This window comes from Orbilia oligospora (genome assembly GCF_000225545.1).
Source record: "Orbilia oligospora ATCC 24927 unplaced genomic scaffold scaffold00080, whole genome shotgun sequence".
NCBI lineage: Eukaryota > Fungi > Ascomycota > Orbiliomycetes > Orbiliales > Orbiliaceae > Orbilia > Orbilia oligospora.
The window spans coordinates 584,417-601,041 of NW_011645637.1; the positions used below are offsets into that span (position 1 = coordinate 584,417).

At 44.3% G+C, this 16,625-nt stretch overlaps 3 protein-coding genes across 3 annotated transcripts; all 3 read right to left on the reverse strand.

Annotated features, from left to right (window-relative positions):
• Nucleotides 1-1,577: 1,577 nt before the first annotated feature.
• On the reverse strand, nucleotides 1,578-5,153 carry AOL_s00080g160 (uncharacterized protein; the record flags this gene model as incomplete). The annotated part of the gene is made up of 7 exons (XM_011124535.1): nucleotides 1,578-2,248; nucleotides 2,306-3,787; nucleotides 3,868-4,288; nucleotides 4,347-4,560; nucleotides 4,643-4,705; nucleotides 4,785-4,859; nucleotides 4,951-5,153. The coding sequence occupies 7 exons, from the start codon at nucleotides 5,151-5,153 to the stop codon at nucleotides 1,578-1,580; spliced, it is 3,129 nt and encodes a 1,042-aa protein (XP_011122837.1).
• A 3,803-nt stretch (nucleotides 5,154-8,956) lies between these two features.
• On the reverse strand, nucleotides 8,957-10,206 carry AOL_s00080g161 (uncharacterized protein; the record flags this gene model as incomplete). The annotated part of the gene is made up of 4 exons (XM_011124536.1): nucleotides 8,957-9,013; nucleotides 9,104-9,558; nucleotides 9,653-9,986; nucleotides 10,075-10,206. 4 exons carry the CDS (start codon nucleotides 10,204-10,206, stop codon nucleotides 8,957-8,959), a joined length of 978 nt encoding a protein of 325 aa, XP_011122838.1.
• A 4,197-nt stretch (nucleotides 10,207-14,403) lies between these two features.
• Nucleotides 14,404-16,179, reverse strand: AOL_s00080g162 (uncharacterized protein; the record flags this gene model as incomplete). Its single annotated transcript, XM_011124537.1, has 3 exons — nucleotides 14,404-14,493; nucleotides 14,584-15,938; nucleotides 16,008-16,179. 3 exons carry the CDS (start codon nucleotides 16,177-16,179, stop codon nucleotides 14,404-14,406), a joined length of 1,617 nt encoding a protein of 538 aa, XP_011122839.1.
• Nucleotides 16,180-16,625: the final 446 nt, after the last annotated feature.

Below are 16,625 nucleotides of genomic sequence, written 5' to 3' on the forward strand. Positions count from 1 at the left end.
GACCTTTCCCTTCATGGGACCAACCCGCGACCCGAGATATCGAACGGATCGATAGCGCGATAGCTGAAAGAGCCTCCTCAGCTGCCTTTCTCATCCTTCGCTCTCGCAGCTGGCGTGCTGGTAACATGGTTTAACATCCAATCATTTCCATCCACGCAAAAATAATAAAAAAATACAACAAAACATACGTTGCTTTTGCATGAAATAAAACTTTTGAGATATCCACTTTTTTGACTTCGTTGGCCTATAACACCGATGGATTAATTTACTAAAAAACATAATTAGCATAACCCGTATATTCCTGGTAAAATCCTTTTCTTTCTCTCTCTTTTCAAAAAAATTACTATTTCATTACCAATGATACTAATAGAATTATCTCGTGAATATCTCGTGATACTCTTAAAAGCCCCCTCACAAAAAACTCTTCAAAAGAGCGCCGCCTCAACACAAAATTCTGTGTTGTGTGTGTGCGTAAAACGGCCTAAAAGGGCATACCACTGCACCGATGCCCTTTTTAGACAGCAGGGATCACAGCAACGGAAACGGGAAACGGAGCACGGAGTAGATCGGATCGGAATAAAAGTCTTTGGTAGGTTCCGAAATGCATGATCGGTTAACGAGAAATATATTTTTTTTGTTTTTTTACGTAAGGCTGCGACTGACTGCTCGGACTACAGGAATGTATCGATTGAGCTAAGGGAAGAGTTTTCAATGTCTGTTTCGAATTCGAAGTGATATTCATGACGGTTGCCTGATAATTATACTGAATTAGTACTAGGTTGACGAAGGCAAATATCAAATTCTTGAATTCAAAGTCGACGCCGATGCGGTGTAATATGGTATAGAGTGTTCAAGAGTACAATTACTTTAGGATGTATTAATACGTATTTAAATTTTGAGGGTTGGATCGATGCCTCGATGAGAGAATCCAGAGTCGGCTCGGTATTCCGTATTTGAGTGTAGTGGAACATATGGCCCTTGAAATGATTTTAACTTAAATACCTGCTATATCAACAATGCTACAGCTACATATTAGGTACTCAGGTATTTCGGTATGTAGATAGCTAGACGAACACTTGAAAAATTCTAGGAACGATATATATTAATAAATCATGAGAGTATAATAAGATAATAACATTATCAATATCATTCAGAATGACCACCATAACGATGATCTAAACGCTTTTATCTAAGCTATGCCATCTCTTCAATATCTTACCTCTCTTTTCTCCAACCTTTCCGATGTAGTTATTTCACATGTATGTAAGTATTTATATGTGTACCCAAAGGGGGAGAAAAATGAAAAGAAAAACGAGAAAAACCCATCAAAGCATTACACATTAACCAAGGAAAAAAATGAAAAGAAAACGCTATGAAAAGAAAAATACGGGTAAGGATCGTACACGGTCCTTCATGATAATAAAAGAAATAAAAGAGAAAAAAATAAAAAATTGGAGGGTGATATCCAGGGTATTGCAACATAAGCACATTATCCCTTTAAAAAAACTAGGGTGCCAAATATGCCTTTCTCCCCATCATAAAACCTCCTAGGTATCGAGATAGAAGTGGTTATTTTCTTAAACCTTTCCGGTTCCAGAGAATCTGGTATCAGTCGACAAGAATCGATCAAGTTGGTTGCTCTTATACATCCCCCTGTCGGCCTCGAACCAATGCATCTTTCTCTTGATAAACTTCCAGGCCTCAACACCAAAGATGAAGATAACAACGCTAACAATAGGCAACGACCATTCCCATGTAATTCCCTTATGCTTGAAGAAGTTTGTAGTAAGCTTGGGAATGTACAAGACTGGGAAAACAGAGACAAAGCCGATAGCGACAGCCCAGAACAAGAATTTGTTCCTGTAGATATCCTTGAAGATAGGGAAGGGATGCTCATCTTCAGGGTCAAGTCTGAAAAGTGAGCGACGGATAGATTTGAATTCCCAGGCGCTGAGAAGGATGAGCCAAACGGTAGTAACGAAGACTGCACCACGAGCGCGGAAAACCAGGTCGCAAGATGGATTGTAAGAGGTATTGCAGTGTCTACCGAGATCACCGTTTCCGATTCCGTAAACAATAATGGTGAAGGTTCCGATCATGCAGGCGCCCATGATGATACCGTATACCAACATGTCAGTGATGATTTCCCAGGTGAAGACACCCTTCTTGTTGTTGTGTGGTGGACGACGCATGATTTCGGAGTTGGCGGGTTCGAGACCGAGACCGAAGGCAGGGAACGAAGACGTAACTGTAATTAAACCGTTAGTATTTCGGAAATCAGGAGTGTATCATGAGAAGCACTTACGCATGTTAATCCAGATAATCGACAATGGAGCCAATGGGAAGGTAGAGAAGTTATCTTCATCGCGGAAAGCCAAACCGATAATAAGGAGGATAACTTCTGCGATGTTGGAGACAAGCAAGTGAAGAACGAATTTTTGAATGTTATCGAACATCCTTCGTCCTTCTTCGATGGCATTGACAATGGAGGCAAAGTTATCATCAGTCAAAACAATGTCCGAAGCAGATTTTGCAACATCAGAGCCACCAAGACCCATGGCGATACCAACGTCAGCCTGTTTCAAACTTGGAGAATCATTTACACCGTCACCAGTCATGGCGCAGTAAAGACCTCGTCGATGAAGAGCTTGAATCATTCGGACCTTAGTATCAGGAGCACAACGAGCAATGACGACAGGCATGGTGGGAAGAGCATCGATTTCTTCGTCAGTGAGTTTGTCGAATTCGGAGGCAGTCATAACGAGCGAATCAACTTCTTCTTTGGACAAACGGCCAGTGTAACCAGGAATGATACCGACTTCACGAGCGATGGCAGCAGCAGTAAGACGATGGTCACCAGTCAACATGTGTACCTTGATACCAGCTTGCTTGCACAGTCTGATAGCGTCCTTGGATTCCAAACGAGGAGGGTCGTACAATCCGGCCAAACCAATGAACATGAGATCTTGTTCGACATCCTTACGGTCAACATCTTTCCAGTTGTCGCACTTAGAGATAGATCTCTTAGCCAATGCCAAAACACGTAGACCTTGACCGGCGAGTTCTTCAACTTGGGCCATGATAGTCTCCTTGTATTCCTCGGTCATCTTGTGTTCGTCACCGTCAATACCATAGGAAGTGCAGAGATCGATGATACGTTCAACAGCGCCCTTGGTGAATGCATGGAAGGATTCGGTAGCAGGTTCCTGGAAGATGACAGACATACGTTTGATATCGCTATCAAATGGGAATTCAGCCTCTTGGATCCAGCCTCTTGAGAGGAGCTGCTTCTTGCCGGAATCGAATCGGTGGGCGAAAACTTGGAGGGCGATTTCAGTTGGATCCCCAGTAGACTGCCATTGTTTCTTTTCTTCATCATAACGAACAGTGGCAACATTGCAGAGAGCAGAGACACGGGTGAAAATCTCGACAGCCTTCTGCCCAGAGATGAGATCCAAGTTGTATTGCTTGCTGACGGATTCATCGGCCTTCTCACCGAGTCTTGGAGCCTCGCTTTCATGGCGAATGTCACCAGAAGTGGGATCATTGGCCTCGGCAGTATTTTCGACGCTGTAGACACCCAGGCTAGGGATCCAGAATTTACGAGTGATCATCTTGCCTTGGGTAATGGTACCGGTCTTGTCTGAAGAGATATTTGTGACACCTCCCAAGCTTTCGAGGGAGTCAAGCTTTCGGACAATGACCTTACGTTGGACCATACGTCTCATACCAACACTGAAGGTGATGGTAAGAACGGCAAGCAAACTTTCGGGGATGATAGCAATAGCTAGTAGACGTGTGGTTAGCGCCACGCTCCTTCCGCGGTGATGGGGGTCCAAGGCAAAGATAAACGTCAATCAAACTTACCAAGAGAGATAGCGTAAATAACAACCTCGTGTGGGATGTTAAACTTGTTAGCTCCAAACACAATTATGGCCAAGATCACAGCACATCCAAAGAGGAAATACGCCAACTTTGCCAACTTCTTTTGAAGAGGAGTTCCGACAGTCAGACCGAGAAACTTGCCAATGGCATCCCATGTTCGAAGAATAGCTCCCTTAGCGGGTTGGAGAGGGCCATGCTTCTTGCGACTGAGCGATCGATTGGGCTTTCGTTGCTTCTTGCCTTGAAGGGATAGAGCGATAGCACCAATGGCAGTTTCCATGCCCGTTCCGATAACAATACCACGACCACGGCCCTTTGTAACGGTAGTAGAGGAGAAAGCCAGGTTGATACGGTCTCCGAGACCAATATCGACATCGAGGACGGTCGAAGCGCTTTTAGCAACCTAGTTTTAGGTTAGTATATCTGCAAATCATCCTCAATTAAGTAGAATAGAAACTTACAGGAAGGGATTCACCAGTTAGGAGAGCTTCATCAGCTTCAAAGTTCAAAGTTTCAGGAATCATGCGAATATCGGCAGGTACGACGTCGCCGGTCTTTAGTTCGATAATATCTCCGGGGACGACTTCCATAGAGGGAATGTAGACCAGGTTACCGTCGCGAACAACAGCTGCGATTGGCGAGGAAAGCGATTTCAGGGATTCCATGGTTTTCTCACTATACCCGAAGCATAAGGTTAGTCGAACCTTGACATCACCCAAGAATTGACAAGAAAAAAAAGGAATAGGAAGATACTCACGCGTTGTATTCTTGGTAGAAGCCGACACCGACATTTAGAACGATGACACCTGTGATGACACCACTGTTTCAATTAGTACCGGTTGCAGAAGGTGACTTTTTTTTTTCGAAAAAAAAAAAAAAAAGAGACAGAGAGTACTTACGCTTCAATCCAGTCCTTAGTTGCATACGATAAAACCATGGCGAAGACCAAGACCAAGATCATGGCATTGGTAAGCCTGCCAATTGCGAGAGAGAGAGAGAGAGGGTCAGCATCCAGCGCTTTCGGAAAACCACGTGGGATAAGAGAATCCCAAAGAAAATACTTACTGCTTGAAGAGGACCTTCCAAACATGAACGCCCTCTCCTCCTTCGAGGATATTCTGGCCATATTCATCAAGCCTTTGCTTGGCATCAGCGGCCGCAAGCCCTTTGTCTACATTGGTTTTCAATTCGGCGGCAACATCTTCGAAAGTTTGAGCATGAGGTGGAGTTGAGAATTTAATTTTTGGTTCCGGGTTATTGGAAGACATGATTCAAGGAGAAGACAACCAAGGGATCATTCCTCGATTGACTATGCGAAAGGTAGAAGGGGAAAGATTGATCAATGTAATTGATCCTTCCAGAGGAGAAGATGTCTGCAGTCTTTTTGGTGGCTTCTTCGACTGCTTCTTTAAAAATGTATAGGTGAAAGTGACTGAGGTAATGATGATGATGACGATGATGATGACGATGATAGTAGCGATGGCGGTTTCGTCAAGTTCTCCGGATTCGAGCACAGAGAGCTGATTGTTTGCTACTAAGAATCTAGACTGCTCCAAAACCGGTCGTCGAGCGAGAGGGCAGAAGCATTCCTATTTATAATCCCGAAGCAAGACTTCTAGGAAATCCAGGAAATCCACAAGGTGAAGCCCGACAGCCATCGGCCTAACTTAACTAACATCTTCCAAGACTTTTTTTTCATTTTCCATATTTTATTTTTTTGTCCTTTATCGAGACCCTTGTCGTATGGGGCGGGCTGGTCAACAGATTCAACACCATGACGGCGTTGTAGACGTCCGCCGAGTTATCTCGATGTCTTGGCGCTTGGCGCAGTCGTTAGGACATATAAAAATGGTTAGACGCCGAGCCTCAGACTACCCTCCACCCTTCTTTGCCGCGAACACCAAGGCCTTAGGCCTTCCCTTGGCTATCACGTATTGAGCTCGGAGTCCGGAAAAGTTGGTGCTTCTTGCAAGATTTGTTTGCTTATTTTTGAGGATTGTCCCAGTTGATTACAGCCCGTCTCGGTGCTCGGTTTGCTCACCATTCCTGTTTTTTTTCGCCTTCGCAGGGAATACCCATATCTCATGTTATTTCGATGGTATCTTTTCGCGATCTCACTTTTTTTCTTGGTAGTAGCAGTGTGTATGTGTGTGTACAAAGCTACATGCACATATCTTAGGTATATGCGGGTCCTTTCTTTTGGGTTCGAAGATCGAACAGTATTTGCCCACGTCTACAATTACTAGTCAATGTAGGTCAGTCATGTATTGTTACCCCCAAACCCGTTTCGTCTGCTGTGATATCCCGCGCTCTTAAACATTTCTAATATCTGCAACAAGGCACACTCGATCATGCACATATCTATCACAATACATCCACATGTACGTACATGTAGTATGTGCGTACCATACGTACATACATACATAAATCCACAACCTGCTTTCGCTAATAACCCGACTGTATGGCTTCAGTCTTCCCTCGTGGGAGAGAGTGTGTGAAGAAACAAAAAAAAAAAAGAGTCCACGAGTAGATTGATGTCATAAGTTTCCCCCAATTAACAAGTTAAAGCTCCCACATGTTCGCCAATGCTCCAGCTTACCACCTTCCAAGACTCCGTCTGAAACCCCATCGGCGATAAAATCCCCCATCGATGCAATGCCCATTCCTTTGCCTCCAGGGATCCTTTTCTTGTCTTACCCTTCCTACTCTAAAACTTTCCTCGCTTTTCCCACCTGAAATTTAAAGGATTTAAGGCCTAGGAGACGAGAAAGCGAAAAAACGCAAACACACACACAAGGGAAGAGAAAAAACTAGCTCGTCGACGCTATTTCGAACAAGATAACACCTTGTGGGGAAGAGTTTTCCCAAGAAGGGCGCCTGGGGTTATCAACCAATCAAAACCAATCGAGGTTGACAGTGCCGAGTGCCGAGAAATGCACGCCTGTCTTGGAGATTTATAGAAAATGGGTTCCCAGCTGTAAACGACTGGGGAATGCTTTCGGCATCAGCCGGGTTGGGAAAAGCCCGATGCCAGATGGCTGGTTTAAAAAAAAACCAACTAATTGGAAAAATGGAATGGAAACTTGGAGAAAACCGAACGGGAAAAAAAAGGTTTGCACCGGTTCAAGAAAATTGGCCCAGCCCTTTTGTTCCTTCGCCTCTTCTGCGATTTTGTCATAGACATTAGCGTACTTCGGAACGCCGTAGACTCGGCTTATCGGCTTCATAAGGCCGGGTTTCTTTCGCTCTAAGCCTCCCACCATTGCGTGAGCAATTGGATATCCCGAGACGTTTCCGGAGTTTCCAAGAATCGTCGGCATGCAAATCGGCTTCCGTATATCGTATGTGATAATTATATAGCCCCAAAGCTTAAGACACCAAAAAGTTCCCAGTGGAATGCAACGGGAACTCCGCAAAACGGTTGGCAACGTCGAACACGAGACGTCCACGTGCCTTCATTCCCTTTCCAATTGCCAAAACGCATTGTAATTAAAGAAAAGAAATTTTTTGAACAAGGGGCGAAAAATTCTCTTAAGGTATCAATTAATTGAAAGAGGATCAGATAACATCAAAAAGGAATGGAAACGGTAAATAAAGACTGTCTTTGAATAGTCGATTCCCGCCCCCGCGGGAAGCCATTATGCATATTTTGCGCATGCAAGGTGATAATACCTTTTTTTTTTTTGGTCTTCAATCTTTTCTTAAGATATCCTTTCCAGCAAATGATATCAATATATTCCCCGTGTATACCCCCAAGCCAAGGGCCTCAGATATATCTCGGGATCTCTTGGAACGTAACAAACTCTTCAAACTCATACATATGCCAATAACTAATACTAATCCTCTACATCATTATTCGCTAAAGCAAGCACGAAAACAAAAAAAAAAAACTTACTAAACTCCCGTCGCAATTGGAACTATCTCCACAAGTCGATCTTTCGTATCAACACCCCAAGATATCAAAAAGGAAGCTGATAAGAAGGCTTAGCATAATTAATCAGTTTCAGAGCTCTAGGGGAATCCCCAAAGAGGCCCAGACCTTTCGACTCTCGTTAGTCACACATGTACAGACATGGGGAAGAACAATTTAGCCTCCCACGCTAGACTCACATGATCAAGCATCTAGCTAAGCACACTCCCAAGAGTCCCCAAGAAATACGTGTAGCACATTCCTCCAAGGCTGGATCAGCGCTAAAAAACGTTATATCCCGACAAGCTCCGACAGAACAGTAATAACGGACAGGAAAGCTCTAAGGCCCAAATCGCCAAGATAGTATAAAGACCTTAGACTTTTTAGCCAAGCATCTCGGCCAGTCGGTGCTTAGCCGATGAGCGACGGGATGATTTTCCCCATATCTAGAAATTAAATTGAAATGTTAACGAGTACGAAACGGACCGTTGACGTAGCAAAGTCACACAGCATCGTGCGCTTTCCATTGGTTCGGATCTTTTAAGATCGCAACAAAAACAACGCAGCTACCTAATCACCTAATACTTAATATTACTTACTCAACTTAGTGTACTTCTTAGTTATGCAGTTATTTCACACATGGGGGGGCCACCGGGCGGGAGGGAATGGGGATTTTGTGGGGGAGCCCTGTAACACTGCATGAAGGATTAGGTTACCCCATATCCATGTTATAGAAACCCCGCGCTCCCGACAAAAATTGTACTGAGGCTTAGATGCATCTCATGTACCACAGCTCCCACATTGCAATATATCAGGCCCCCAGCCTGGTATCGCCAAAAACGCCCTGCGTAGGACAGGTCGAAGGAGTCACAATGATCACGAGACCCCCCAACATTGTGCACAATGTTACACACTAAAGAGGAAAAACTTGGCATGACTTCATCTTAGTTTTTTTTTCAGCTTCAAGCTATTATATACACCTCTCCTCCAACTTAAAAATTATAAACAGAAAAAGAAGAAAAAGAAGAAAGGAAGAATAAGATGCTCAAGAATCGCTACAGCCAATTTTTAATGTTAAAAATAAAAACACCAAGTCCGATGCACTTATACACTCCGCCATGTATACTTACTTCTCACATCACAACCCTCATAACAATTGATTTAGGCAGAGACGCACTGAGAATAGTAGTCGTTGAGAACAGAGCACTTAGATCCAGACTATTTCGCACAATTCATTAGTACCAGTGTTTCATAGCTCCATGGATTCAAGATCCCAAGAGAAAACAACAAAAAAGAATAAAAACTTACAGCGCAGCTAGTGCAACCAGTGTATCCAATACCACCACACTGTCCATACAAAGGCGAAGAACATCCAGTATTTCCGGCGGTAGTGGTAGTCCTAGTAGTAGCAGCGGCAGAAGTGGTAGTACGAGCAGTAGTGGTAGTAGTGCGAGCGGTAGTAGTCGAAGTCCTGACGGTACCTGCAGATGTAGTCGAAGTTCTAACAGCGGTGGTAGTGGCAGCAGTAGTTGGGTTAGTGCCGCCACCAACAACAGTGGAAGTAGCAACACAGTTTCCGCTGAAAGCAAGGACGTTTGGAGACTTGGTGGCACCGCCTGGGATGACGGTTGGACCTGGGGCGATGTAGGTAGAGAGAGATTGGTAGATGTTGATGAAGATACCTGGGTCGTTAGCGCTGTAGGCACCTGGGAAGTTGACAGTTGGTGGGACGGATCCGGAGCCGCCGGTGATGGTGAGCTGGTCTATAACCCATTGACTTCAGTTAGCTATCCCGATCTCCAAAATCTTTCTTGATCTGATTTGACCAATCATGATCAATATAAGTGATGTACTCACAGCAACTCATATAGAACTGTGCACCGTTAGGTGGTGGCGACTGAGCGGCATGCAATGCCAAAGCCTCAGCACGGAGCAAGTAATCTCCAGAAGGAATGTTTGTAGGGATATTGAAGCTCAATTTTCCGCAGCAGTAGTTCATATCCTTTGTTCCCCACCAATCCGAGGATCCGTCACCAGTTGGGTACTTGGCCCAAGAGTCCTGGTAGATCTTGAACCATCCACCAGAACCATCTGCGGTGGAAGCATCGTCGACTTTGGAAAGGTAAACCATGACTGGACCCCAGTGAGCACCGCCAATACCTTCCATGCTGCAGGATCGGTCACCGATTTGCTATTTTTATATATATATCTATCAGTATTTTGTATATATATACGAGTATAGATTATGTTAACTGGAAGAATCGTTCTTCAAGTCATACCTGATGCATCTCAACAGTAACTTGATCACCGGCCTTGATACCACACTTGCTAGCAATACCGCTTCCACCGCCAACGTTGCATCGAATGTTGGTGCTAGCTGGATCGGTAACTGGGCTGTTTCCTGGTGGCATTCTCACACAGACAGATCCGTAGAGAGACTCGATATGTCAGTATTCTCCGCCATCATTATATTCCCTCAAACAACAGTGGAGAGGAAGGGTTAACATATCTGATCAACGCCATTAATCCACAAATCTTGCCAGATAGCATGGCCAGCAACCTGGCTAGCACCCAAGAGGGCAGAGGCCAAAAGGAACTTCATGGTGAATTTTTTTTTTTTGTCGTTAATTATCACTAGGATTAAGACAGAACTTTGTAAATCGCGTTCGAAGGCTAATCAAAACCTCAATAGAAGGGAATAAAAGTATAACAAAAGGTCGAAGAAGAAAAAAGATGATGATATGAATATATACACAAAAGAACCCGGTCCTGCGTTTGGTATTCTGTATGATCTTATAAAGATCTATATCTTCAAGATTAAGTATTTAAGAGCGGGAAAAAAAAAACTTATAGAAAGGAAATGACGACGGTATATATACTCCAAAGACTGTCCATGAAGCTCATACTATAAACAATTACGTACCTTGACATATGCATCCCATCGAACAAGAAAGAAAGAAAAAAGGTTATCAGATCCCCTCCTAACTATCCATGGGATACCCATGCGCCGCCAGGAGTCAACTAACCCAAGCCTACGATATCCACAATCCATCGTCCCTATCCAATTTAGCCAACCCATATTTCTAGCCTCTCTCGCTCGCTCATTTTCTCGCTCCACCATGTTGCCCCTTCCAAGACGGCTTGACAACGTCCGGACAGGTTTTCTTCGTCTTGGTTAACGAACGGAGGTAACATCCTAACCCAGGGAAACCAAAAAATTCCTGAATACATCACAATTCCGAAATAAACGGACAGAGAGTTCCCATGGTTCATTTCACTGCGTACATGTAACCAGATGTAAGGAAGAGTTACCCGCGCAATATTTTAGCTCCGGCAACAGTTATGCCGGCGTCAACTTGTAACAAGACCAGCAGACCAGTAAGAAAGTAGGAAGCAAGCAAAAAAGTAATTAGCCACGTGCTGCAGTGATCACTATGATCCAGGTGATCTCCATCCAGGGTTCGCATCATCAATGGTTGAGGGAACCAGATTGATATTAAAGGACAAGAAAAATAAATTGTCGAAAACATGGCTCCAAAATCTAAGGAAAGAACAAGAGAGAGAGAGTCTTGAAAATGTGGGTCCGGGGTCGTGTTCCGACAGCCGTTTGGTAAGGTGGGGGGGAACTACAGTTGCAAGATGTTGGAAAATCCGCGTTGGTTACCCCGATTGCATTTCTGCATATAAATCTGCGGCTCACAAGCCTAGTGCCTTGTTTCATCTTGCCCGCCAGTTTCGGGATGTCGGGAAGCAATGTCCTGTCAGACCACCATCTTTTTTCCCATAAGAAACCTTTCAATATAAATTTAAATCCCGGTATATGGGATAACTTACATTTTTTTGTTTTTTGTTTTTTATTTTTCCTGCTCATGCATCTAGTTCGTAAGAGATTGGTGATCTTTTAAGTCTAGCTATGGTTATAGTTGCAAACATTAAGGAAAAGGACCCAGCTACCGAGTTCACATTGTCTTGGCCATATAGAAGGCCGAAGGGGCACTTATTACAAAACACCGGCAGCCACTTTTCCGTATTAATATCTGGGTAGTTAATTAATATAATACTACACAGTATCACACGCGCATATATTGCATACATAACATACGTATACATACACGCCAAACGGTTGAATTGAAAAAAAAGTAGTCAATGACCATACTATATATCGTTCGGCCGGAGGAAAAGCTTGTTTTGTCACGAACCAAGGTCAACGGCTATAGGCTATTTACAAAATTCAGGTTCGTGTCCCTTTTTTTCACCTCTCGCTCTGGCAATATCTGCAAGGTACTTCCTGTCGTTTGTTATCCGATATTGTGGCATTTGCTGGAGCTGGTTAGGCTATTATATCCTGGTTTGCGACGAATGTCGTACTTGATGTATCCCGGGATCCCTTTGGCCGAGATCATCGGAAAGGAATAAGAAAAAAAAATAGAAATAACAAAAAAGAAAGGGTAGAGGAGGTTGATCGAGAGGGAAAACTCTCAGAGATGAGACGAAATCTTGCCGATGTAATGTATCTCTAAAAGGAACGGAGTTTAAAGACGGCACAGTATCCACTACAAACAAGATTATACTATTTCTTTTACTTATAAAAAGCGCAGATGGGGCACATGCACATGTCCACTTAGCGCTCCGTGCACGGAAATTGCAACTAGCTGAAGCGGGGTGGATTGAGAAAATATATATTTATAGCCTCTTGCATACTCAGTTAAGTGCCGTAGCTGAACTAATTAACTGCTTGCCAGAAGTTTCTGTTTCGAAATTTCTTGTTTTTGTTCGGCGTAGTAGGTAGCGACTAGATCACTGCCAACCGGTTGCGCAAGCCGCGATCTAGATCTCCCTCATACATAAAAGTGTACAATCCTGAACTGCCATACATGTCGGGGTCGGCTGAGCATGAGTAAGTACTTACATAATCACGTCTGTCAAGATATGCGTAATACCATGCTAATACCCCTAGCATTGCCGACTGCTCTCTCACACATGCACATGGTTTAGAGGCATACGACTTAGTTGACCTTGCCTCGACTTGATATATCTTATATAATAGAGCTCGAGTCGTGAGATGTATTATAACTACGTATACCCCAGCGTCTATTGATTTTGACAAGCATATACAGTAGTCAGTGCAGTGGGGTCGCTCTCTAGCTCTGTCAAGCTTCAACTATGCAAGAAACTATGTTGCTGGACAGCAGTTTGGTTACACAATCCAGTATATACAGGCTTAGTCCAGAATATTGGAGATGTAGTGCTAAGTGATAGTATTAGACATGACTAAATCCACTAACTATATGCCGTCGCAATCAATTCTCTTATTTAATCTAGTATCCAAGCCACTTGCGGGCTTGATAAGAAACAAAACTCTGAAGCAAAAAAAAACACGAATATCAAGCATCCAAGGATGGAGAATCCAAGTTTGCAAGCTATTTCATACTCTAGACAAGATAGAGGAAGTAAAAAAAAAGGAAAAAGGAAATTAACAAACAAAAAAAAAAAGGCGGAGGCCACACCCCCAAAAGTGGATATCGTCTACGAACGGGTAACACGGGGACAGGATCAGAAATGATCAGCTGCATTCTACAAATATCTAGCAAACTGGAGCATTCTAGATATAAATCTATTCGAGGGGCGGTGCATATGTATGTGTCATGTAATGGGGGAATGCATAATTCAAGGAACCTACTAAGCTGCCTTCGCGTTACCTTTGCCGTGAAAGCACACTTACTTCAATAATCATTCGAGAGACGAGACGAATATGAGTATGAGAAGGTTCTTAGATCCGAATCCTGTTTATCTAACCGTTTGAGCAATCGCAGGACCCACCCATTCGGGGAAACGAAGGAATGTATCTGGGAAACCTCCACAAGCGGTTCTAGGTACTTTTGATCAATAGTCACAGCCGGCCCTTAATCCCAGAGGAAAACCCAACAGTTAGGCAGACCAACTCTGGCAACAAGGGCCGGCTCTGTCGCTGCATATTATGGTTATTCATATTAAACAGACAAGTAAATATGTCACTTACGGTAGTTGCTCAGTCATCGTCTGAGAAAGGGACACCGGCATAATAGAGTAAAGATAAAGGTAAAGAATAATTAGTATTCAAAGGCTTGCGCGAAAAATAGACTGACCTCTCACAGTACCCTCCCATCCACAATCTGCCATCTCTTCGGTGATCGAAAATCTGGGTCTTAAGAGGTTATATAATTCACAAACATACCGAAAAAAGATATAACAGGACTTACTGAGTGACAACGGTGTGTTGGTCTCCGCTCTGCGGCCAAGGGTTTCTTGACGGAAGAAGCATAGGCTAACACCCCGTTCTGAAATCAAACGCTGGAAAAACGGAAATACAAAGGGGGGAAGAAGGAGAGGAGCCAGGGGTCCGAATGATAAATCAAGAAGCAGATTAACAACATACTGAAGTAAAACACCTATTTGCGCCCATCCCAACTTTCTCTCGATCGAATCGACTCGAAAAGAATTGTGTGAACATGCTTTCCCTCACTGTATAAAATCCTAATCCTCTAGCCAAAAACCCTTTCTAAAAAAAATTAGAGTTTTGCCTATCACTAAAATCTGAATTCTGCATTGCTTAGTATTTGAGCGAGAGCTTAGCTGCTTGTCATTTCTGTATCTGTCCCAGACGGTAGGATTCGAACGCCAAATGCAGCGTATTTTCCAAGTGCGGCCCGTTTTTCTTCCTATACGAAGGGAACGTCGTTAGTAAACAAATCACGAAACGTAGGGGTCTTCCAATCATTTAAAAAACTGGCAAAGGACTAGTGACTTACTGGGCTATACTCGTTATCCGAATACACCATCTTAGTATCCTTATCCCTTCTTCTGCCGGTATCTTCGGTGGCTTTTGTGGCCTCTTTTTCATCCTTCTTTTTCTCTTCCTTCAGCTCGGGTACGTTATCTGCCTTAGCCTCACCTTTAGGAACCACAGCTTGGGGAATAGGATTCCCAGTCCAGTCTTTCCCGCCACTAAGAATAACCTGCCCGTCTCCATTGATGATCACTTCACCGTTGCTAACAATGGGCTGTTGTTGGGCTCCCACTGGTGGTGGAATAAACGGCTTTGGTGGAGTAGCTTGGTAGGCACTTGGAATTGGTGGTGGGAAAAATTGAGTCGAAGGTGGCGATGTATTTGTGTTACGATTCTGTGGTTGTGGTGGGCCACCTGGATAAGACGGCTGAGGATTCGGAGGAGGCTGGTGATAAGCACCCCCGGGAGCAGCAGGTGGAGTGGAGAACTTTGGTCTTGGTGGAAGACCGGGAATGTTAGGCCTGGCTGGCAGACCTGGAATGTTCTGTGGTGGAGCAATTGTAGTGGGCTGGGATTGTGGTACAGATGGCAGCGGCTGATGGAAGGGAGGTTGAGTTTGAGGTGCATGATAAGCAGGTTGAGCAGGAGGATATGCTTGAGGGGGCTGTGTTGGCGGATATCCTCCATATGGTGGTTGAGCCTGGGCTGGCGGGGCTTGATATCCACCGTAAGCAGGCTGTGGGGGCTGCTGCTGTGGGGGAAAAGCAGGATATGGTTGAACAGGAGGTGGATTAAAACCCTGTTGTCCTGGAGGGGGATAGAACGGTGGTGGCTGATTCGGCTGTCCAAACGGAGCCTGTCCAGCTGGAAACTGGGGTGCTGGCGGCATTCCATATTGTTGCGGTGGCTGCTGGAATGGTTGAGGGCTAGCAGAAGGTGGCGCAACATATGCATTTGGAGGAAATCCAGGACTCATAACAGATGGAGGTGGAGCCGGACTGGCATTTCCACCGGTATCATGTGTGCTCATGGGGCTCTGGCTACCGGTCGCTTGTGATGCTCCATTTGCCGACCCTGCTTGTGCCGCTTTGTGGGCTGCTAGTCTCTTCATGATCTCTTCCGGATCTACGGAATCGACCTTGATCTTCTTCTTCGCGTTTCCTTCCTGGCCAAGTGGGGGTAAACCCTGAGCAGCACGACGTTCAGTTTCCTTCTGATGTATCTGGGCCAGGACTCGGGTCTGGTGTGTCTGTAAGATATCCTCAGGTATTCCTTCCATACCAAAGATTTCGATATCAGTGGACTCACGTCCTGGAATAGCATTTTTCACTTCTTTGAGTGTCTCCTTGTGAACTTGTGTCATATGCACCGCCAGACCTATTAAATTCAAGCGCTCAATGATTAGTCAACTGTGAAAGTCCGGTTAGGGATAGTTTCAGAACTTACCTCCGGCCGTATTCAAGGGCTTCCTACACCGTTCGCATTTGAAATGCTTAGCTTTCTGATGGGAATGCAATATCTTGACATCGTCGAAGTCTCGTTCGCAATAGTAGCACCATGGACGCGCAAGTTGCTCCTGCGCGTCATCCTTGTGAGATCGCTTCTTTCGGGAGACCATCTTTGAGGGTTGGTATTCGTCGGCTGTTTTATTCGGTTAGTTGTAGGTTTAGTCGTCGATATCGATATCGCTGTCGAAGTTGACGGTACGCCGAGAGAGAGAGAGAGAGAGAGGGCGGTCGGTGATGATGTTGGTGATAAGATCAGGACAAGAGATGGAAGGGGGCAAGTTCAAATCTTAATTCTCGATTTGTGTGGCTGCCACAAACGCAAAACGCAAAAACACAAGCGAGGCTTAGCCTAAAAATTAACCCGCCAAATTTTCTTCCATTCTCAACCTTCTCCTCAACATCATCCACAACATCATGCACCATATCATCATCATCATCAACATACATCCGACGTCGCGACAAGTCAGAATAACTAAACTCAGCGACGTCAACGACATATTTCATATTAATTGAATGTTACGAATATACATATGTACTTATATACAGCAATCAATTC